The sequence below is a fragment of the Eleginops maclovinus genome, chromosome 12 (genome assembly GCF_036324505.1).
Source record: "Eleginops maclovinus isolate JMC-PN-2008 ecotype Puerto Natales chromosome 12, JC_Emac_rtc_rv5, whole genome shotgun sequence".
Classification (NCBI taxonomy): domain Eukaryota; kingdom Metazoa; phylum Chordata; class Actinopteri; order Perciformes; family Eleginopidae; genus Eleginops; species Eleginops maclovinus.
In genome coordinates this window covers 23,929,136-23,951,156 of record NC_086360.1, presented here as the reverse complement: position 1 = coordinate 23,951,156, position 22,021 = coordinate 23,929,136, and the positions used below count along the sequence as shown (strand labels likewise).

The window sequence follows — 22,021 nt, the reverse complement described above, 5'->3', positions numbered from 1 at the left end:
AAAGACATGGGTCTGCTTTTTATATACACCTATTTTTCCCCATACATGTGTTCATAATAGCTTTTTTTTCTCAGCTGTTGTCTATTTCTGTGTAAACATAATCTCAAACCTCAGTAATTAATATAAATCTGCATGGTGATGACGAAGTGGACAATTTGGGGGAATTTAAAGCAATTTGACACCAACATACTGGATTAACAAATACTTTTTTTTATTCACACATTTACATCCATGTACAGTCTTGTCAAGTATTCTCAGATATAGAGAAATGAAAACAGTGCTGAAATTTGGCAGACCATTCAACCTTTGACCCTGATTTGATATGCCTCTTCCACAAAAAACTAAAACTTCATTTGTATATATATATATATATATATAGTTAGTGTATTTCAATGTTATGTTAGCAAGTCTGAAAACACATAAGCACAATAAATGACCATCCTGCTTGTATTGTATGTCAGTTTCCAAAGCATCAAACGTGAACGTCTTGTCAACATCACAACCCACCACAAGTGCATCCAGCGGGCTCAGTGAGGTGCATCAAGCACGGCTCTCCAGCAAAGACTCAAAGTCTGGGGAACAAACCATTTTGTGTTTGACATTCCCTAATATAGTCAGGTCGCCTGTTCTTCCCTCTGAGCGAATAGAGACCAGCTCCTGAGGAAACAGGAGGCAGAAAAGAAGAGAAAGGCATGTCAGAATAAATATTTACTCTTGGATAAAATATTACAACAGTTGTGTGTAAAGAAGCTGCAAAACAATCAGAGCTGTTCTTTATTTTAAAAAAAAGAGATTCAGTATGAAAACAAACAGACAGAAAGAGACACCAATTCCAGTGGTGGAAATTGGTTAGTACATTTACTCGGGCACCACAAGATTTAGGTACTTCAGATTAATAATACAACATATAATCAACAAATAACTTATCATGTATTGTTAAAGATTAAAACTAAACTTTAGATCCCCAGTTAAAATGTGCAAACTACCTGGAAGTATTTTTAGTTTAAAAAAAGAGCTGGTGTAATTGGTAAATGCAATATTAGAAGGGGCTGAATGGGCTGTTGTGGAGAAAGAGTGCTTTTACTTTTTGTATTTTCATTTCTTAACTGCCTTTTGATGCCAATAAAGTGCATTTTTGAATGCAGGACTTTTACTTGATTTTACATTGTAATTTTACTACTTTTACGTGAGTTTAAGATCTTACTCCATCATCCACAACAGATTAATACTAATATCATACCTGAAGGAAAGAGCAGGATGTCCCTAGTGACACATCCAGTGTCACTTGTCCCAGAATGAGCTGCACTCGACCGGACTTCCTCACCAGCATCTTTCCAACGAGGCCCTCCCGCAGGTCTTTCAGGTTACAGTTGTTTTCTTCAGCTTCCTCCTCCTGTTCAATAGAAATAAATACTGTCTGAACACGTGTTCTTCACATCATCATGTATTCAACACGTAGACGATAAATATATGTACCTGAGACTCTGTTTTCAGAAGCACAGACTGCCCGTCCTCTGACTTCACCTCTGTTTTCACCGGCCTGTGCTCTATGGTTGGGGGCTGGCCAGGCAGCGTGTCGGGCATCTGCATGAAAAACAGCTCCTCTCCTTTTCCCAAACTCCATTTATGAAGAAGGTCGGGAAGAACCTCCGGCTCAGGGAGAGGAGGGGGCCTGAACATTCCTTCTGATTTCTTTATTTCAATTTCCACCGGCTCCTGTTTCACTGAAGAGCACATAACGCATCATTTGAGAGAGAAGCTATGTGGACAACAAGCTTGTTATTTATTTCCTGCTTTTACACATCATGGAAACTGTGACATGGATCAAATACTTTTTAAGTTTCTCTTGTTACCTTCAACCATTGGTTCCATGGGTTCATCATCATCCTCCACCTTCTCAATTTTAGCAGGAGATTTAGTAAATTCCTCTGTGAATCCCCATCCAGAAACAGCAAGGGGAAGCTGGACAGGGCAGCTCCTCTGCTCACTCCTCAGGAAGGGATCGTCTATAAACTGGAAAATGCATTAGAAAAGGAAAGTTAAATTTAAGTAAAATGTTTTTAAAAAACCTACTTAATAAAGATTACTACAAACACGGACGTACGGTATCTCTCTCCAACTTGGCCAGAATCTCTTTGGTCTCTTCCTCCGTCTCTCTCTTCTCCTTTTTAATATTGATGATGGGTGAAGGTCCCATGGCGGGAGCTTCCCTCTCATTTTCATAGCCACCTGTGTGTGATACAGGAAAGCAAGACACCGTTAAACATGGGTTTAAAGGACTACGTCAATTGGTAAAGAAAAAGCAGTATAAAGTGAGGGGTAGTGCAGCTGAACTCCTACTTTTCTTCTTCATCATCATCTCTGCAGGCCCCTGCTCAAAGATAGAGTGGGACTGGATGACCTCTGGGCGACCTCGGCCCCTGCCTCTGTCTCTCGGACCCCGACCGCGACCTGCATCCTTCCTGTCTCTCCCCCGCCCACCTTCAATTTTTGTACTGTCAAAAAAGAAACATAACAGTCATTGGCAAAAATCCAACAGGTGGCTGAATCCATATTTTTATACATCTTGTATTTTTACTTTGGAGGTCAGTTGAGAACTTACTCTTCTTTTGCTTTTCGGCCAATAATGTTAGGTGTAAAGGTTTTCTGAAAAGTAAAAAAAAAAAAAAATCATTATGGGAACAATGAGCAACAACCTGGATGATGACAAGCTCTAACAGGGAGACAGAGTGCATTACCTTCTTCACTCCCCCAAGAGTGAGGTCTCTTGAGCGCATTGAGGGGAGACGGCCAGCAGAGATGGCGGCGGGGGTTCGGCGCCCCATCAGCAGTCCCGTCCCGCTCCCCCCGGGGGTCGTTGGCACACGTTGACCACTGGGGTTACCTGAGCCTGAATCTGCCATCCTAAACTGGAGACATGTGGCAAAACAATTAACATATTTTGTTGCAATGTCATAATTGCTGTAAGCCCAATATTTGTCTAAGGCCAAATATACACAAATATCACTCCATAATAATTATACCCAGTAATTCCCTCTAATGTACTTATCATCAAACGCAATATCAGTCAAACTAGTCAAAATGAGTTACAGTTTTCCAACATGTGCAGCTCTAGTGGTTTGTGTCCATGGGCAGGATGCTTAACCCCAAATTGCTCCTGTAGGAATGTCTACTCTGTAGTAATGTACTCAATTGGCTTTTGATAAAAGTGTCAGCCAAATACCATAAAGTGTAATGTAATTTTTGATGAACAGGTAGAATTATACTGCAGCATAGACTGCATTGAAGTGTATAACCTGCAGTGTTCTCTGATTATTCTTGTCTTTTATATTATTGATTTACTATGCCTCTAAACAGTCACTGACACAGAATTAATCAAGTGTATCTAGCCTACTAGACAGCAGAGATAAGATTGGCTAAACAGTGCTACACTTCAATAATCCAAATGTACTGGCAAATGTTCGGGGTTAGGGAAATCTATTGTTTACCTTTCGTACAGTGTCTATATTAAGCAGTGTTTTCTGAATGGGGATCCAATTGTAACAAAAAAAAAAGTCCAATATTCTTTCACCACAGGAGCACTTTGAACTCAGTGAGATAAACAAATGACAGCCATTTGAAGTGCACAAACCATGATGAAGCTCATCATGGTTTTGTATCACGACTCTATCTCGTAATATTTAATGTTATTGCGTCAACGGCAAGAAAATCAGCAACACGTGGCAACATTAAAGCACGAACACAAGCACATAGTGGGTGTTGTTGCCCTGAAACGCTGTCAATAAAAGCTCTGGACACACAATGCTTCTCCAGATACTTACGCTATGATTCCTCTGATGTCCTTATTTTATGTTTAGTCCAGACTTTAGGAGAAGAAGGATTAATAGTTATTTTGTGCTAGCGGTGCTTCTGACACTGCATGACGCACGGCGCCATGACACTTCCGCAGTGTCGTCACTGTCTGAGTTCACCTGGATCAGTCCTGCGCAGAAACACCGCAAATACGCATTAAATCCGAACTAAATCGTCGTAGGAATCATTTAATGAATCGTCATTCATCAGATATCGTCTTGTCTTTGGATTGGCTTTATATATACTATATTATATTTATCAAGGGGTGATCAGTAATATGCGCAGTCAATGTAAAAAATGCAACTACTAAATGTAAAAGTGTGGGCTGTGGCACATAGTTCACTATTCAAGATACTGGACAAAGGATTTTTCGATCATTAATTCAAGGTAAATACTTGGCCAATATGATTCTAACAAAAGAAAATGGCTTGCCAAGTCAAATGCAACACAATAAATACAAAATCGTTGTTGTTGTTTTTATAATAGCATACAGTTGTTGTGCAGAAAGGGAACACAGTGCCAATTAATAATATATAAAGTACAATGAAATCAATAAAATGCAAGGACCATATTTGTGTGTAAAGACCTCTGTGTTAAAGTCTTATAGTTTGGCTATGAATACTCAGATAATTGTTTTTTATTTAAATTGACGAAATCTATGTTTCTGAAAATGTAAGTATTTGTCTATGGTATTTATTTGATGTGTTCTCCAATATGTGATAATAAATGTAATGTTATGTCCGTTACCTTCAAGTCAGCATTATGTAACTTTTTATATTTGTTCATAACCTTGTGCAAATAAATGCAAATATGATGCTTCATCTTCTGCAAACTGCTAGTTGTTCTAGTTTTGTGTCCCGCTGAAGTAACAACAAGGAGAAATAAATCCCTGCTGCGGGCTGCCTCTGACTCTTTTGGCACTCCTGACCAGACTTGCAGTCCAACCGTGCTGAAAATGCATGGGCTTGGGGGTTTGTGTCTTTTAAGGACATCACAAATGGTTAATGTAAATGGAGCCATATTCTCTCTCTAGCAGACACTCAGCGAAACCCTCCCTTTTACAAACTGCCTATCCCCACCTCTGGAGCTGAGAGGGTCGTTTGGACACAGGCAGACTGTCATGGCTTGACTAATGATGGAAGATTGCACTTTAATTACACGCTGAGGGTATCGCTTTTCTGCGCCTGGCTGAGGGTAAATGAAGCTTTTCAATATCACACAGCCTTGGAATTATGGCAATAAATCCTTGTCAACACAAATATGACGTGTTTGTGAATGGATTCCACTCTCCTTCAGTTTATCCCTTTGTTATCTGTCTTTATTCTACCCCCATGTCCATTGTTTTAACAAAAGATTATACACTAATCTGGGAAGAGTCTAATCTCTTCTGAAATCCTAAATGAAATTGTTCCCATAAGGTTAAATCGGTACAAAAACATCCCTCTGAAACTGAAGGGAAATCTGCTTACTCTGGACTTAAACAGTGGCATCCCTCGCCTCCGGATGTGATGGGGGGAGATGTCCTGTGGAGTTAGTCCATATGGCATAACAGTTGGCACATGTATATTTTTTGAGGTCTTTCTGGAGCACTATGTAATTTCCTGGGACACCACTCAGCATAATCTCTTCTAAACACGCAGTAGCCATTGGAGCGTGTACAAAATTGGTTCATGTTTTTTTCCTGTCAAAACTGTCCCCATATCTGAGAAGTGACATTTATGCAAGTGTTAGTTTATATTAGTGTGTGTGTGTGTGTGTGTGTGTGTGTGTGTGTGTGTGTGTGTGTGTGTGTGTGTGTGTGTGTGTGTGTGTGTGTGTGTGTGTGTGTGTGTGTGTGTGTGTGTGTGTGCGTGCGTGTGCTTGTGTGGATTTGAGCCTTAAGGCAGGCTTACCGCAGACTGATGTGTTGTGTATAACTGGCATGATGCTGACGAGGTTGACTGAGTGTCTCACTGTGGTCACACTCCGGTTGATAAACTCTCATCTCTTGCTTCATTTAGGCTTTAATTCATCCGGTGTGGCTGCAAATAGGAGCCAAGTAAACATCATCCTCAAGAGCCCAGAGCAAAAACGAGACCGGGCGGAGGGGGGAGTGAGAGAGGGAGGTGGGGAGGAGGTTAGAGTGTTTGTGTGTGACACAGAGAGTGAGAGGGAAACAGACTGAGAGAGAAGCTAGTGTGTTCGTTTCACCTCCTAATCAGTTTTCTTGGGAGATCTATCATCGACTGCAGCAGAGGAGGCAAGAAGAAGAAAAGAAGATAGATTTCTGCCTGACTAATTTGAGCCTCATACAAGTAAGGCGTTTTTCTAAATCAGTCTACTTATAGATACATGTAGTGCTCTCAAAATAGATCTATTATGTTCTACTCCCAGTGTATGAAGTTGTGTACATCAGTATTTCATTTGTGCATCACTCAGGGGGTATTAATAGATATATGGTCAGAAGAATGCAGTAGTTGGGATGTAAATGCATGAGTTTTATTTGCATTAACGCACACACGCATTTTTTAATGATATTTATTGTGAACTTTGTACATGTGTTACATCCCATGTCATACAGGGCTGTGTGGATATTTCAAACAGCAGCATTGACTGATTCATGTCATTTCTAAATGTTAATGCTTAGTTTAATTGTGCAAGGGGGGTACTGTGCCTTAAATTGTATTAGTCGCACAATATCTCAGTTTGAAAGCTTGCTTAATGAACTTCACAGAATATTGCTCAGGGTTTCATTCTCTGTAGTTGCCATTTCACCCCCTGTGATTAAAAACTAAAGAAAATTGCTGAATTTTTAGTGTGAAATATCAGCCTATCCTTTCTCCCATCTAAATGAGTAAATAACTCCTTGGAGAAAAATAAATGACTTTGAAGCGTTCGGTGCCCTGCTCAATATGCATGAATGCAGCAGCTTCTTTCATGATGCTGTCTCAAAGAGATAACAGCTAGATTACAGCAAGTGTGAGGTTCTGACTGAGCTCTAACAGCCCAAATGAACACAGCAATCAGAGCTGGTTCTGCAGCAGAGATAATTGGCTCACAAGTGTTTACAATGGCTGATTTATAAATCAGGGCAAAGGGATTGTGTGTGAATGATGTGTGAACCTGCATTTGAACTGTGTTGGATGTAAACGTGGCACACATGCAGAGACATGGGGGGATGGCTTTGATGACTTGTGCTAGAATCTCATCTTGCCCCAGTTCTGTGGAAAATACACCGTGGTTAGAAACGAGAACAGCAGCTGGAAAGCTAGTGCGGGAAAACACACGTGCGTGATGCCACTGCTCTCTGCTCTGGCCCCCGTGTGAACGAGCTGCTGCACACATTTCACAGTTCACAGGCTTTAATGAGCTCCTGCAGCCTGTCCATCAAACACCTTAAAAGACCTCAAAGTCAGACAATGACACAACGGCAGGCATCTGTAAGACGACACAAAAAAGAGATAGTACTAAGGGTTATTTTTAGGCACATCTGTGATTTAGCATATGCTCAGGAAGATAACAACAATGAGCTGCACTGGTGTTGAGATGCTAGAGGAAGAAAGAGCTTTTTACTACTACTAGTCAGCAAGGAGGAGCTTGTGATTGTACATTTAAGATGGATGCAAATTACAAGCAAAATATGCAGGAAGGAATGTGTACTAAGGCTTAGGGCAAGAGAAAATGACCATTGTTCACAGGTTGCAGAGATTTACCTCCAGTTTATGAGAGGGATGGTGACAGCTAATCAAACGCTGGCAGACACAGGCCGACCAACAAATTGCACCCGGTGTGAGACTCAAGGCTATGTGCAGCAGCCTGGATCGAATCACTGATGGGCAACTAAAGGAAATATGATCATACATCACCTGCTTCTGTTACCTACTTAAGCCTCCCCTGTTTCTGCCGTAACATTATAAAAGCTGGTAGATTTCCCTCGAGCTGCAAGGAGTTCGCTTATCTCAGCTGTTTTGGAGAGGAGTGCACTTCAGCCAGGAGGCATAAGTGTTAAAAAAAGTTACCCCCAGTTTAAATTGTAGCTTACAGGTGCTGCTGTTTTTTTGTATGTGACCCCCTTCATTGAGAATCACAGGAGAAGATTGGGGGAGGCTGCAGACGCCTGGTTGCTCGGAGATGGCTGTAGATGGATTGAGAAAAGCACAGGGGAAAGCAGAGGCCAGTCAATCAGCCGCAAGGGTATCGAGTTGTGTAATAATGGGAAATGTCAGTTGAGGGCGAGGAAAAGGGGAACAGAGGAGGAAGAAAAGAGCAGGACAGTGAATAAATAACCAAGACACAGATCCCTTAATGAAAGGTTAATTGCATTCTGTCGAAGGGAAACTCAGATGTGGTGTTTCTTAACTGTTTGACAGTGTCCAGTTTGTAACTCTAAATTATGCATTTTAATCTCTCTAAGCAGATGTTCTCCAGCACGGGTATTACAGTGATTATCCTCTGGTCCTTTTATCTCTCCGACTTTAATGGCAGATAACAAAAATGGACGCTCCTCTCGCCACTCCCTGCAATATCCAGATTTGTGAGGTGACCTGTGACTCCTTCCGCATCATGTGGGACATGACCCCCGAGGACAGTGCCAGGTCCACACACTTCTTCATTGACCTCAGCCGCAAAGAGAGCCGGGATCCCAACCGCTTCAAACACAGGGTCGGACCTCATGTACCTTCCTCTGTCCTTTCCCTGTCAATCCAATAAACGTCCTGCTAAGCTGTCCACTTCATATTTCAGATTCACATTAATCATTTTTTATAGGACTGGTGACGAAAGCCTTCCTTGTAGGCTCACTGTATGCCCTAAATGTCCATTTTATAGAGGTCTAGCTGGGTAAACAGATGGGTCTAACTGCCTTATGATATTCTGCATCAGCGTGAACACAGAAAACCACACTTGCGCCCTTTCAGTCACTTCCAATACAGGCAGAAAAGGAAAATATGTGCAGTCAACAGCTTCAGGCCAGTGACTCACATTGCTCCCCTTTAAAATGGACAAAAACTGACAAATTCCTCTACAAAACAGAGCAGTTTTCATGTTTAAAATGTAAGCAACACAGAAATAAGGCAGCAATGTTACAGCTTATCTCTTTACAAAAATATTTTTATATTTGTGTTCGAGCACTGGAATTTGATTTAGAGCTATACTCCCCATCTGCAGCACATCCCTAGCATGTTGTATTTATTTGCATTGGATTTACAGACGTTAGAAATTACAATTCAAGCCATGCTAGTAGCACACCTAAAGGTTAGGCAGATTTCTTGTCAGTTTATTGGTTAGTTTGTCTAAAATGATGGTCTACAGAAATAATTGAACAACTATTTGATGATATGTTGTAGAAAACTGCTGTTTCCTTTTAAATTTGTGTCATCGTGTGATTAATATTAGTGTTTCCTACCTGCAGAAATAATGACACATTAACTTCAACTGTACTGTTAGTCGGTGGTAGTTAGCAAATGTTAGCATCCTAACTTGCTAAGCTATGTTGGTGAAAAAGGTCAACTTTAGACCTGCTTAACATCAGCATCTTAACATTCCCTTGTGAGCATGTTAGCGTTCTGAAGTTAGCAATTAGTATACATCCTCACAGAGCTCTAGTTATTTCATTAAAATCGCTGTAGGAAAGATTTGATCTTTTTTACACAATCCTGTGTCTAATTATTACTCATTCATGATCTCTCTTTGTTTCAGATACACTCTACTGACTGTAATTAGGACCCATTTATTGCAGCTGGTAAATCAACAGCTTTAAAAAAGTGCTTTTATGAAGTCAAGGCAGGAGTAGGAGTGTGAGTTGTCCCTGTATGCAGGATACACTCTCTCTCTCTCTCTGATACACAAAGTGGAACAAACAAACTTGCATCAGAGATGTTGCCATGGATATATTGGCCTCTGAGCCTTTGGTAATTAGCTGTGCTTCTCTTAGCCTTGGAAAAAACAAAGCTGTTGATTTGATTAGATGTATCCTAGTTACAGCAGCTTGCGTTTGAAGGTGAAAATCCTGCTAATAAGGCAAAGTTTATGTAGGGAAATGGTTAGCCTAACAATTGCATCTACATTTCTTCTGATATGTAAATTAAAGACACAACAACCTGTTCTAGCCTTGCATTGTGTTGTCTGATGTCAACTACATCCTGTTTTTTCCTCCAGGATGTGCCAACCAAGCTGGTGGCCAAGGCTGTGCCTCTCCCCATGGCAGTGAGGGGACACTGGTTCCTCAGCCCACGGACAGAGTACTGTGTTGCTGTCCAAACTGCTGTCCGACAGCCAGACGGTGACTACCTGGTGTCAGAGTGGAGCCAGGTGGTGGAGTTCTGCACCGGGGGTATGACAAACTATACCTGACAGCTAAAGTTACATGTACTGTAAAGAGTATGGGAGGCATTGGAGGTCATTCGTATTTTACACAACTCATCCTTTACATTACTTTTGCAGACTATGCCATGGAGCACCTGCAGCAGCTGCTCGACAAGGCCAAGGGCTCTGCAGGACGGCTGCTGAAGTTTTCTGTGTTTTATCGCAACCAGCATCCAGAATACTTCGACTTTGTCAGGTCAGTGCTGCATTCTTATCTCTTAATTACCGCAAAGCAATTCAGCAGCAATTAAACCCACTCTCATGTCTCTGTACTGTAAATAAGAAGCCAATGCTTGCAGTTTGTCATCAAGCTTAAGAATAAAAACTAGAGAAAAGTTACCCTAAATCTGTGCAATGGTAAAAAGAAGACACCTAATCAAACTTGCAGGTAACACAATTTCCACATTCAAATGTATAAAAATGACTAAACCTTTAAAACTTTTACAACAATTTTCCAAACCATGTAATTGTTTGTTTCAATTGGTCACCTTTACTCCCTTTGCACATGAGTATTGTGGCAACATTAATCCATAACCTTTTTATATCTTGGTTGTTTTAAAACTACATATCTTAAACTAGGTTAAGTATTTTAGTCATCAGAAGTCTTGACCTTAAGTTATTAGCGAAACAAGCTGAGACATTTTTGTGGCAATAGTGTTTGAGAAACAATGATTTTTAGTGAACCTAGCTAGCTTTATTGGAAAAGGGTCGGCAACACTGGGCTGTGTTTATTTTTTCTTCCGGTTAGATACTTTCAAGAACTACCTTACTTTTGCAAGTTTCTCGAGATCATCTTAGCTTTAAGATATATTGATTGGCGGATTTGTTATCTATTGTTTTCCCAGTTTGTGTGCTAAGCTAACTAGTTGCTTGCTTGAGTATACATGGACAAAGTGCTATTTTCTCTTTAAACCCACATCAAGAATGTCTTTCCCAAAATGTAAAGTATAATCCCCCTTTTGGTTTCAAATCTTTTTTTAGAAGGGAATGTGGAGGCCTGATGCGTCCTGCCCTGAAAGACATCAGTGGGAGTCATGGATCTCCTATCAACAGTAAACTGCACGGAGTCTTCTTCAGCTGCAGCACAGAGTTTGATACGGGCCTCCCTCCCAAAGACTCCCCGTACGGCCCGCTGCGTTTCCTGATCCCAGCTGGACACCTGCTGAACCCCAACATCTCCCTGTACTTTGCAGACTTCTACTGTATGTACACAGCCTACCACTACGTAGTGCTGGTGCTGGCCCCTGTTGGCTCGGAGGGCGATACCTTCTGTCGCACCCGCCTCCCTATGCTGGACTTGGCCTCCAACGCCTTCCTGACATACACTGCCCCTCTGAGGCCAGGGGATGAGCCTTTGTTCTGCCATGCCAGCGACGTCATCCTGGAGGTGATTTTCACTGAGCCGGTGTCTTTGGATCAGGGCCAAGTGGAGCAGATCCGAGGGCACCACCAGCTCATGAGTCTGACCACAGCCAACGCCAAGAAAGACCCGAGCTGCAAAGTGTGCAACATCAGTGTGGGGCGCTGAGACCTGGGAGATTGTGAAACTACAAGATTGAATGACACAGTGTTGCATCAGATGAACAGTTGAAAGCATCAAGTGTAGGTCAGCACACAGTGGAAACAGCCCACCTCTCGGGGTGCGTGCATGCTGCTGCCCCTCTTCCCCCTTGCCTCGTATAGAATAGTGAGTATTAAATAGAGGATTTTTATAATGTGATTCCCTGAACTTCATCATGATCACAGCAGGAAATACAGTTCATTAACGGCTGGATAGAAAACAGCTTGAGAAATGATGCTGGAAGATATCCGTTCTGCTTATTTGTTCTACGTTATCTGTGCTCTCCCTTGTCTTTGTGGCATTTTATGAATATCTTTTTCTTCTTTCTAATTTAAATGTTTCCCCTAAGATGTGTTTGATTTCATGTTTTGTTTCTCTGTACTTCTAGTTTTATGTTTTTCCCTTGAAGAAATCTGTTTTATCCAACTTTAAACAATACAAAGCTAAATGTCCCAACATTACAGAAATCTAAAATATAAGGGTATAACAAACATTTTGCCATATTTACTTCATGCAATACTCACTGCCAGATGTCCTTTGTCTTATTTATTATTACTGCCAAATGTCTAATATTATTCCTACTCAGCTTCCCTTGCAAATACTTGAACCACTCCTTTAAAGGTTGTTGTAGAGTTATGGTTTGTTAATTGTAACTCAGTGTCTAAATGTTACACAATTTTTTAACAATCTGGTGCAATGTGATGATGGAATCAGTGTGCTGGGATTTCAGGAGGAAGGTATTCGGAAAGATGGTATCACATAGTTCCATGTGATCAGTCTGATAGCAACCCTCTGCTCTGTAAACAGGGCTGAGCTAAGATTAGCTCCCATCTTGCTATTGGATTTCTGTTTGGGCCTGCCCAGTAAACTCTGACCTATATGGCAATCCCAGAAAACGTCCAAAGTGAAAGGGGATCCTGTCCCTGGTGCACAACAGTAATGCATGCGTTGGTTTAGTGGTCAGAATGTAGGGCATGTCAAGAGAGCGCGCACTGAAAGATAAAAGGCTTAACCATTGAAAGAGAATGTGAAAGAAAATTTAACGCAAAGACCTGTTTTAAAGTTTTATACAAAGCACTTACTAAGATGTCTAAACATTTCTGAAAATGAATTCAAATGTAATAAAAAAGATATAATATTAGCTCATATTTTCCCAGGACTGATGCTTTCTGTTTGACAAAAAAAGGAATCATTTCTAGCTGAAGCACACCATGCCCTTTCACTTAGATCCTTCCCGCAGCACAGATGAGAGCTGACTGACACGGTAACGCTGTAATTCTCTCCGTTGTTGTTGTCCCAAAACGGCTCGCTCTGCCCTCCAGGTGAATAACTCAGACAAAACTCAATCTTCCGTTTGGCATCCAGAACTTTAGGAATAGCAATGTCAAATTCAAAGATGTCTGTCTGAGGTCCCCCGAAGCGTTTCTGCAGGTGTGTACAGGGCACGTCTCTGTAGCTCTGCCACGAGTCAAAGGTGATGCGAACACGCACTTCCTTCTGGAAGCTGATGTTCCTGACTCGCACCGTACCGTGGAGGGCCTGTTCATTAACGCTGCAGTTCTCCAGGGTCACCATGCTCTCAGCTAGCTTTGCACGAAAGGCTTGGAAATCTGCGGAAGGCTGCGGGAAGCCCAGTTTGAGGCTTGTTCCTGGGCAGCAGGTGCTGACAGTGCAGCTGTAGCCATCCTCCATCATGCTCCCCAAATCCTTCAGTGACGGCAGGAGGTTAATGTCAGACTGCTCCTCTTCATCAGAAAACATTCTGACGGATGTCAAAGACATTCCCCGTGAGTCAGCAAAAATCACACGTTTGTTCTTGACTGGGAATAAAAAAAGATCATCATCATCTTCATCAAAGTCCTCCAAGAAGAAGGATGGGAAAAGGTTGGTCAGATAGGCTTGGCTTAAGATGTCAGAGGAAAACTGATCTGCCACTGTAGGGCGGATGCAGGGGCGCTGAGGCTTCAGGATGGGAACCCAAACATGAGGACAAAGTTGTTTACGTTGGTTCAAGCAGAGTCTGACAGCAATCTCTGCAAGTCCAGCTGACTGGGCCATTGAGCCAAGGCTGACCCCTGGCAGGACACTGGAGATAAAGGGATTTCATTAAAAACAGAAGTCTTAATAGACATTTAAATATCCTGTGCTATTAGTAATGAACTGCATCGCAAGATTAAGATGATATGACCATAATTATATTCCCAACTCTGTTTTGGACAGTAAAGTGATGCAAGATAATGCTAACCAGACACTTAGTTTGCTTACGTTGCTCTGGACATCTCCATACTGATAGTGGGATCTGGAATAATGGAAACGTTATCCTCAATGTTTGGTTGGAGTTCTAGAAAACAGAAATGCCAGTATAAAGATTAATGCAGCATCAATGTTGACCTCTATTTGTGTGCAATTCTTCATTCATAAGCTAAAAAGAAATGTTCAAATATGTCTTAAAACGTACTTACAAACTCCCATGAGCAGTGGGTTGCCTGCAGTGTTTAATCCCTGTCTGCAGGAGAAACATGCAGGGCCTTATTTATACCACCTCAGTTAGGATGTCATGTTGTAGACACCACCCTCTCTTCTGTCCTGACCAATCAGATAGCTATCTGGATTTCAGACCTGCCAAAAAACCCATTCAAGAGTTACAGCATCATCCCTTATTTAACTTGTGCTAGTGCAACTCTATCTGTAATATCACTGACAACAGAAACATGTCGCTGTAACCTAATGTCTTTGTTTTGTCACATCATGACGGTGTTGAGCAGCAAACACATTCAGGTTTCCTGAATATAACTCTCCTCTACACTGTGGAAAGTATTCCAGTCATCCCTGGTTTATTCTCAGACCTGTCAGTAGACACCAAGGTCTCGAGCCAAATTATCTGCTGTCTGGCTGGCTGCTGTCCTGAAGGGATCGCTGTATGCGTGACGCTGAGGAGGGGCCGGGTTACAAAACGAATCAGCATGCCAGTCAGTGAGGAAGCTAAAGAAGTGCCAACATTAGCCTACATGAAACCCTTTTGTGCCACACATTGGTGCTAGATGTATTGAGATGTATTTGGTCAGAAAACTTGCAGATATTTTGATGACTGAGGGATGTGTTACAGAGGATTACACCGGTCACATTCAGACTATTTAAGGTTGCAATATACAGTAGTTTTTTATGTCTAATCCTAACCCTCGTTTATCATTAAATCCCTGTGTTAAATCCCCATGAGCCTTTACATTGGTTCCCTATGAGTCTTCCTTTACAATGAAATTCTATCACATTCTCCCTTCATAATAAAAGACCTTGACACATAAGGTGCATCACTGCCTACTTGAAAACATTCGCTATGATGCAAATCAACAAAATAATTTACACAGGCAAGGAATGCGTAGCCAAGTGTTACAAAAAATATTTTCTACGAACCTAGATCAGTTATTAATTAATACGGAATATGCTAATTACAGACATAACATGTTAGCAATGCAGTCCTGTCCTGTGGTGAAAAATGGAAATCAATTTGATGTGTCTGCAGCAATGTTAAGAGGTAAAACAATAAAGCAAAAACAACAATTCAATATCTTTATTTATTTTTTAAATCCACATTTCAAAGTCTTAAAGAACGCTTCTTTCATTTTGAAACGTTTTTATATGAAAGCTTTCCTGTTCTATGCTTCTCAGATTTCTTCCTGTGTAAATCTAGAAGACACTCCCAGTGCATTGCTCCTATCCTCACCATCACACTACGATTCTAATTAGATTGGCGGTGCAGTTCAAAAGTAATTTGACACGTGGTTCAGATTTGCACAGCCTCGCTCTCCTGCAGTCCCTTATTAGTTCCAAAAACTGAGCAATCTGTGTGAGGGCAAACAATAAGCACTGATTGCTCCCTTTGAGACCATTATATAACAATGTTATTATGACAATTATGTCTCAGAGAACGATGTTCCACACACCCCTTTAGGGTAAAACCAAAACACACACACAGTCAGAAGAGCTTGGTGAAGCAGAGGGGAGTTTAAAACATATAATACACACGTCTGAAAGTGGAAGCCAAGGTGAGAAGAGGCACAGACGTTATCTGAACTCTAACAGGATTTCTATTATTTAAAGAGACAGAAATGCATGTTAATTTAAGCGTGGATGCCATTCAAAGGAATGTTCTACCACACATACACGCATTTATTTACGCACTCTGCACCAAGCACAACAGATGGAAATTTCCCCTTTGGATGCATCTTGTAAAAGTCCAATGATGTGAGTCAACAGAATTAATTAGCATTAGATAATCTTAAATCAGCCTCACAAACACCAACACACCAGAATACATTAGAATTATGTAACCAAACTTGTTGTGACATGATTTTAAAAAGTCCAAAAAGAACACCACACACTGCAAACGCTGCTCTGGTAAACACGGTTCATTCGTCAACAAGCATCCCACAACACCAGGAAAGACATCATGTTGGATGTTATTTCCCCACGGTGTCTAGATGACATGGTGCCACAAATGTCTGTGTGTGCCTCCCACAAGCAATCCTTAATCCTGACAACAGTGGGAAAGATGGCTGCATTTCCAGATGTAATCTCTCCACTTTAATGTCCTTTCGCATCAAAATTGCTTTTTTTCTGACCAACTGGAACCAGAAGCAACCACACAAGCAGCGACCTGTAACAAAGAAAAGTGACAGTGTTTAAATGGTATCAAATGTGAGGTGCAGTTCAGTTACATGACAAGTGTGGCTTATCGTAACTCTATTTTGGACTTAAAAGACACACGTTTTGTTCATAATCTGTTGCCAAGAGACAATGAAAGCTGTGAAAAAAGAAAAACCCGTGAGAGCTAAAAATAAACCCCGATGCAAAGTCGTCGCTTATGTAAGATCTGCAGAAATTAATTAGCAGATGTCAGTACTAGAGGGTGCGAGGGCAGCGTTGAGTAAAGACAGCGCAGTAAAACTCAGTGTTACTTACCTTGATTTTTAAATTAACTGCACGGCTCCAGTCGAGACAAGTGGTGCTATAGTTCGATACCGCATTAGATGCTGAGAGCCCTCTTCCAGATCGACAACGTACTCTCTGATAGAAGAGACGGGGTAGAGATAAATCAGTTATTTTAGTATTAAAGCAGAAAATAAATCAGGACTGAATGTGGATAGGGGACACCGCTAGAGCTGCACAATGATTCCATATTGTATATATATGGAAGAGGCAGAATGTGTGAAAACATCTGAAAGAAGTATTGTGGCTCTGCAGAGAAGTCCCGGCCTACTTCATATTGTACATATTAAAAATATAAATTGGTTTGGTACAGATCCTCTTTATTATGAGCCGCCATAAACCTCCCCACGATCATTTTAACATACAGCGCCGGACACATTGTTCTTAAATCTTTATCTCTACAATTTTTTTTCAGAGCTGTATTTTTCAAGGTAGTGTGAATAACGATGCAGAAATGATCATCCTCTCTAATGTTGAAAACCATATCGCAATTAACTCTGTCAATCGGTTAAAAATCCGTGTATCATTCGTTCATTTGTTTTTCCGATTTAGTTGAGGATTGAAAAAATGAAAATAGCATTTGATTTCTCGTTTTTCCCATTTCAAAACCAAAACCAGAAATCGGATTACGGTTCGTTTTCTCGTTTTTTCGATTATGCACCCCCAAACGGAAAATGGAAAATGAAACATTCGGATAACAAATCCTGGGAGTGTTAGTTGTCAGGACAGCTTCTTCCAGCTCTTGGTCTGTGATGTGCCCCTTCCGTCTCAGCCCAACGTCGCCACAGAATCTCCTCACCGACATCTCCGAGGACCCCTTAATTCCCATACTCTTCAATGTCTCAGACATTTCGGCGTGAGTTTTCCCCGACAGAAAGAGTTGATTTATCATCTCGTAGTGAGACTCCAAATTAGCCATGTTTCCTTACAGATCAGTTGTGGCATGAGTCAGTTGTTGGCTCGCGATCGGTTTCCCTGACAACTAACACTCCCAGGATTTGTTATCCGAATGTTTCATTTTCCATTTTCCGTTTGGGGGTGCATAATCGAAAAAACGAGAAAACGAACCGTAATCCGATTTCTGGTTTTGGTTTTGAAATGGGAAAAACGAGAAATCAAATGCTATTTTCATTTTTTCAATCCTCAACTAAATCGGAAAAACAAATGAACGAATGATACACGGATTGTTAAAGACTATAATCGTGTGAAACGCATTTAATCATGAATGATCACAAGATTGAAATACCATTTACTTGTATTTTCAGGGGAGATTAGACAAATGACACGTGTGTGTTTTAATAAAGAACAGGATAAAAAATGATTCTGATTAGGTCTGAATTACTGGCGTGACATCCGACAATTTTCCGACACTTAGCTAAAGCCTCGACGAAGCCGGTGTCCCAGAGAGCTGTTGTGATTCCGGTCAATATAATGTGCGCTGCAAAGGGAATATTATCTTTAGTACTATCATACTGAGAGAACTACCTATCTCAACCTGGGGTCAAACTTGGTATTGTGATGAATTTGTTTTTCGTGTGAAGGTTTTCAGATTCATTTCAAGCGTTAACGTGTTATCATTGACAGCCCTAGTATTTTCCAAAATGGTGCAGGCCTAGACACCGCCATCTAGTGTTTGTGCCGACAATTAAAACGTACCTCTGATCATCGGTCTCGGGCTCCACCAAGATGTTTTCCTGTTTCTCCTTCACTCGTAGAAACACAAAGGAGTCCAGGCAGGGCTCAGGCACTGGAACAACACACAGGATTTATGGTGAGGGGCACTGAAAATGTCAAGAGCAAATGCCACCAACTGCCACTGCATGCTAATGGCAGTATTTCAAGCCTGAGACATCCAAGAGTGAACAAATAGAAATAGAGATACAAAGGAGGTTTTACCTGCTTTGAGCATGTCCACTGTCTGCAGGTTGGGGGGCATGTGCTTCAGGGCTACAGCCTTCAGGTAGGTTTCTGTGTTGGCATAGTACCTGCAAGCCATATAAATGTGTGTTATTACACCTCAATGTCACAAAAACAGCTGTATGCAGATTATAACTCTATTATACTCACTCTTTGGCAAATGCAAACTCCTCAGGTGAAAGCAGAGACGGATCCCCCTCCCCTCGTGACTTTTCTTTCTCCAGGACGTGAGGGAAGAACTTCTCAATCTAGATATACATGTTGTGCAAAGATCATGCAATATTGTCAACAGACAGCAAGTGAAAGGAGAGCTTTATTTTTGAACGCTGTATTGTTGACCTTACTGACCTTCTGCAGACGGGAGCGCAAGTAGCTGCTGAGCACGAAGCGAATTCGGTCTATTTCCATGCGATGGATGCTGGCCTTCGCGTCACCCTTCTTCACCCGCTGCAAGTTTTCTTCCTGTTGGAGGTCAAGGTAAAAAAAAAATGATTGCTTCACTGAACAAGTAGGACCTTATTGACAAGTATTCATTTTGATGTGTGTTATTTGTCCAGTGAAGTGTTACAATGCCACATTGATTTGGACTCACTGGCTCACATAACATGGAAGGTATTGAAGAAAGAATTACACCTAACCCTAAAATAAAAAGCTCTAAAATCCCCCCAAAATAGGTGTACTGCTCGTCATGCAATGTGAATTGATTTTGAATCAATAAATCACATAACATGGAAGCTATTGTAAATATAACTAAAACGGTCTTCTTGATGAATATTTTACTAAAATCAATTCATGACGGGTAATCAATAAGGTGTGCCACAAAAATGAGCAAGTTAGCAAAGAGGTATAGGAAAAAACTATTGGGTTGTGTCTGCATAAACTAAGCAAGGAGACCTGAAACTAAAACTAACTTCACCGCTGTACTGTATGAGCTGTGGACATCTAGAAAGGGTAGGTAGAATCATGGGTGTTTTCTGTTATTTAGAAATGACACATCGATGTTTGGAGGTATTCCCCATTGAAATTACCATGTGAGTCAGCTGCTCCATCACACACTCCACCACCTCGGACTTGTTCTCCTGCAGCTCCGGGGAGAACTTCTCATTCAGCCATGCCTGAGAGCAGAGGTGAAAGTTACTAAGTAGATGTACTCAAGTACTGTACTTAAGTACAATATCGAGGTACTTTGCTACTCGAGTATTTAAATATATTGCTACTTTGTACTTCTACTCATCTTCAATTAAGAGGTAAATAGTCTGCTTTTACTCCACTGCATTTATTTACTATCTTCAGACACTTTGCAGATTTTGATTAATGATATGAACGATAAACAACCCTTAAATAAGAATTTAGTTACACCTGGAGTACATTCACAAGCTACCCTGTACATATAGTCTGAAGCTAATACTTTTATATGTTACTCGACTAACATTTTGATTGCAGGACTTTTACTAGTAAATGAGTATTACTACACTATGGTACTTCTACTACTACTAAAGTACAATATCTGAGCACTTATCCCACCTCTGGTTGTGAGGATAGAGTCTAAACAGGAGGAGTATATGTTGTTAAACACATATTAGGAAGGCCATGTCTCAGTAAATATTAATGATGTTAAATATTCTTACTTCTTCCAGTTTGGCTATCAGCTCCGCCGGGGTCATAACATCCTCCTGACTGTCATCCTGGTTCACGCTGCCGTCATCAGACAAAGCGTCCGACATAGTTATCCTTCACGAAGCAAACAGACAAAGTACTGAGCGTAACCGAAAAGCTTACAGTATGTGAAGGTCTTACACTAAAGGTCTTAAACTAAATTCAAACAGAATAGCTCAGAAAAAGTTAGCGTCTATTTGGAGAAGCTCCTTGTTTATTCGCGCCACTACGCATGGTCTCGCGAGATTACGATGTTGTTATTTCCCCTACGTTAGGTCTGTAAGGGAAGCTGTGACACAGGCTGTGTGTAGTTTGAACGCAGCTAAACAGGCTACACAATAAAATGCTTTCTTTAAAAGATATTTAATATAAATGTTCTATCTTTTTTGGTGTAAGTGCCTGCTTTGCTAACCTTAAGAGAGGGAATTTTAACATTATCTATGGGCAATGCTTCCTGAGAATCTGAACGAAGGGAGCACCAGCGTTAGCAACACAAGAAGCACCAATGGGGCTAAAAAAAAACCTCTATTTTGTATAACGATGGTAACGTGCAGCACATTACATTTCTACTGATCCTTCTGCATTTGAATGAATACAAAATGAATGTGCATTTCGTAAAAAAATACAAATTTAAATGTGAGTATATACGTGAAAATGTTGACAAGTCAGAATGCAGGCAATAAGATAAAATAAAATGACTTTATTAATCCCAGACTGGGAAATGTTTGTGTTGCAGCAGCATGAATGAAAGCATGGGATATAAGCAAAGCAAAAAATGACTTTGTATACACACACATAAAAACATAAATATTTCTACAGTCAGTCCTGTAACTGCCCATTTCCCACACGACTCCAAAATTCACCATGCCATGGAACCTCTTGACAATTGTGTCTCTGTTTCACCCATGTCCATCACTATCAGCTATAATGTGGATTTAAAAGGGATGCATTATCTGCTTGGTTTGTTCCAGCTGCCTTGTTTCAGACCACATTGTGGCCTGCAGCATCATCTCATTTCTCTCATTTCCTCTTTCCCTTTCCTCCTAGTACTAGGATGGGTTAAATGCAGAGGACCAATTTCACTGTGTGTGCTCTGCTGTGTGCATGTATGTGACAATAAAGAGGGTTTCCTCCTCCGATTCTATCTATCTATCTATCCTCATTGCTCTTGCCTGAGAATTCATTGCTTTTCTTCACCACTAATGGTCTTGCATCGCTTTTCTTCACCAGAATGTAAAACTTTCTATTGCCCGTTATTCCTCTTAGTAGTCTTCTCTGGTTTTGTTTGTGCTGCTGATAATCAGACATGCAGTGTTTAATCCAGGTCCCACCAAATCCTGTTAAGACGTATTCATTTAAAAAAGAAGATAAACAGACACAAATTCCAGTTCTCACTTAGTTACAAAAAGGGTTGTTTATTGTCTTTAAATAGCTGTGCATAGGGACAAACATGAAAATACTGGCCATTGTTATTTATTTCTTCTTAAAATGATGACCTCTTATGACCTATTAATGTCATTTATCCTATTATTCACCAATTATCTGATTAAAAACATACTAAACCATACAATAATTACAGGAGGAAATGGATTTAGAAAAATCATTTAACATTAGAGAAAAGCTGTCTATCAAATATGATTGCACTTATGGTGAAATACTCTATGATATTTTTCATATATAACTGTTTCTGTAAATAAAAACAAGGGG

General features: G+C 40.8%; 4 protein-coding genes across 5 annotated transcripts; 1 reads left to right on the top strand and 3 right to left on the bottom strand.

Moving 5' to 3' along the window:
- Nucleotides 1-190: 190 nt before the first annotated feature.
- Nucleotides 191-3,987, bottom strand: polr3d (polymerase (RNA) III (DNA directed) polypeptide D). Its single transcript, XM_063896527.1, has 9 exons — nt 3,822-3,987; nt 2,739-2,909; nt 2,603-2,646; nt 2,341-2,495; nt 2,105-2,229; nt 1,854-2,013; nt 1,477-1,724; nt 1,241-1,393; nt 191-657 (listed from the first exon to the last, which is right to left on the bottom strand). The coding sequence occupies exons 2-9, from the start codon at nt 2,901-2,903 to the stop codon at nt 541-543; spliced, it is 1,167 nt and encodes a 388-aa protein (XP_063752597.1). The 5' UTR covers nt 2,904-2,909; nt 3,822-3,987; the 3' UTR covers nt 191-540.
- Nucleotides 3,988-5,879: 1,892 nt separating this feature from the next.
- On the top strand, nt 5,880-15,295 carry LOC134874075 (phytanoyl-CoA hydroxylase-interacting protein). Its single transcript, XM_063898067.1, has 5 exons — nt 5,880-6,146; nt 8,317-8,493; nt 9,988-10,162; nt 10,273-10,390; nt 11,176-15,295. Exons 2-5 carry the CDS (start codon nt 8,326-8,328, stop codon nt 11,720-11,722), a joined length of 1,008 nt encoding a protein of 335 aa, XP_063754137.1. The 5' UTR covers nt 5,880-6,146; nt 8,317-8,325; the 3' UTR covers nt 11,723-15,295.
- Nucleotides 12,807-14,350, bottom strand: ppp1r3c2b (protein phosphatase 1 regulatory subunit 3C2, duplicate b). Of its 2 annotated transcripts, none has more exons than XM_063898069.1 (3): nt 14,214-14,350; nt 14,021-14,096; nt 12,807-13,841 (listed from the first exon to the last, which is right to left on the bottom strand). In XM_063898069.1, exons 2-3 carry the CDS (start codon nt 14,038-14,040, stop codon nt 12,899-12,901), a joined length of 963 nt encoding a protein of 320 aa, XP_063754139.1. In that variant the 5' UTR covers nt 14,041-14,096; nt 14,214-14,350; the 3' UTR covers nt 12,807-12,898. The 2 variants fall into 2 exon arrangements, with proteins under 2 accessions (XP_063754139.1, XP_063754138.1); XM_063898068.1 differs by having other exon boundaries at nt 14,218-14,320.
- A 13-nt stretch (nt 15,296-15,308) lies between the features above and the next one.
- On the bottom strand, nt 15,309-20,504 carry gins4 (GINS complex subunit 4 (Sld5 homolog)). The gene is made up of 8 exons (XM_063898070.1): nt 20,287-20,504; nt 19,687-19,773; nt 19,007-19,120; nt 18,809-18,906; nt 18,638-18,726; nt 18,398-18,488; nt 16,715-16,819; nt 15,309-16,409 (listed from the first exon to the last, which is right to left on the bottom strand). Exons 1-7 carry the CDS (start codon nt 20,380-20,382, stop codon nt 16,723-16,725), a joined length of 672 nt encoding a protein of 223 aa, XP_063754140.1. The 5' UTR covers nt 20,383-20,504; the 3' UTR covers nt 15,309-16,409; nt 16,715-16,722.
- Nucleotides 20,505-22,021: the final 1,517 nt, after the last annotated feature.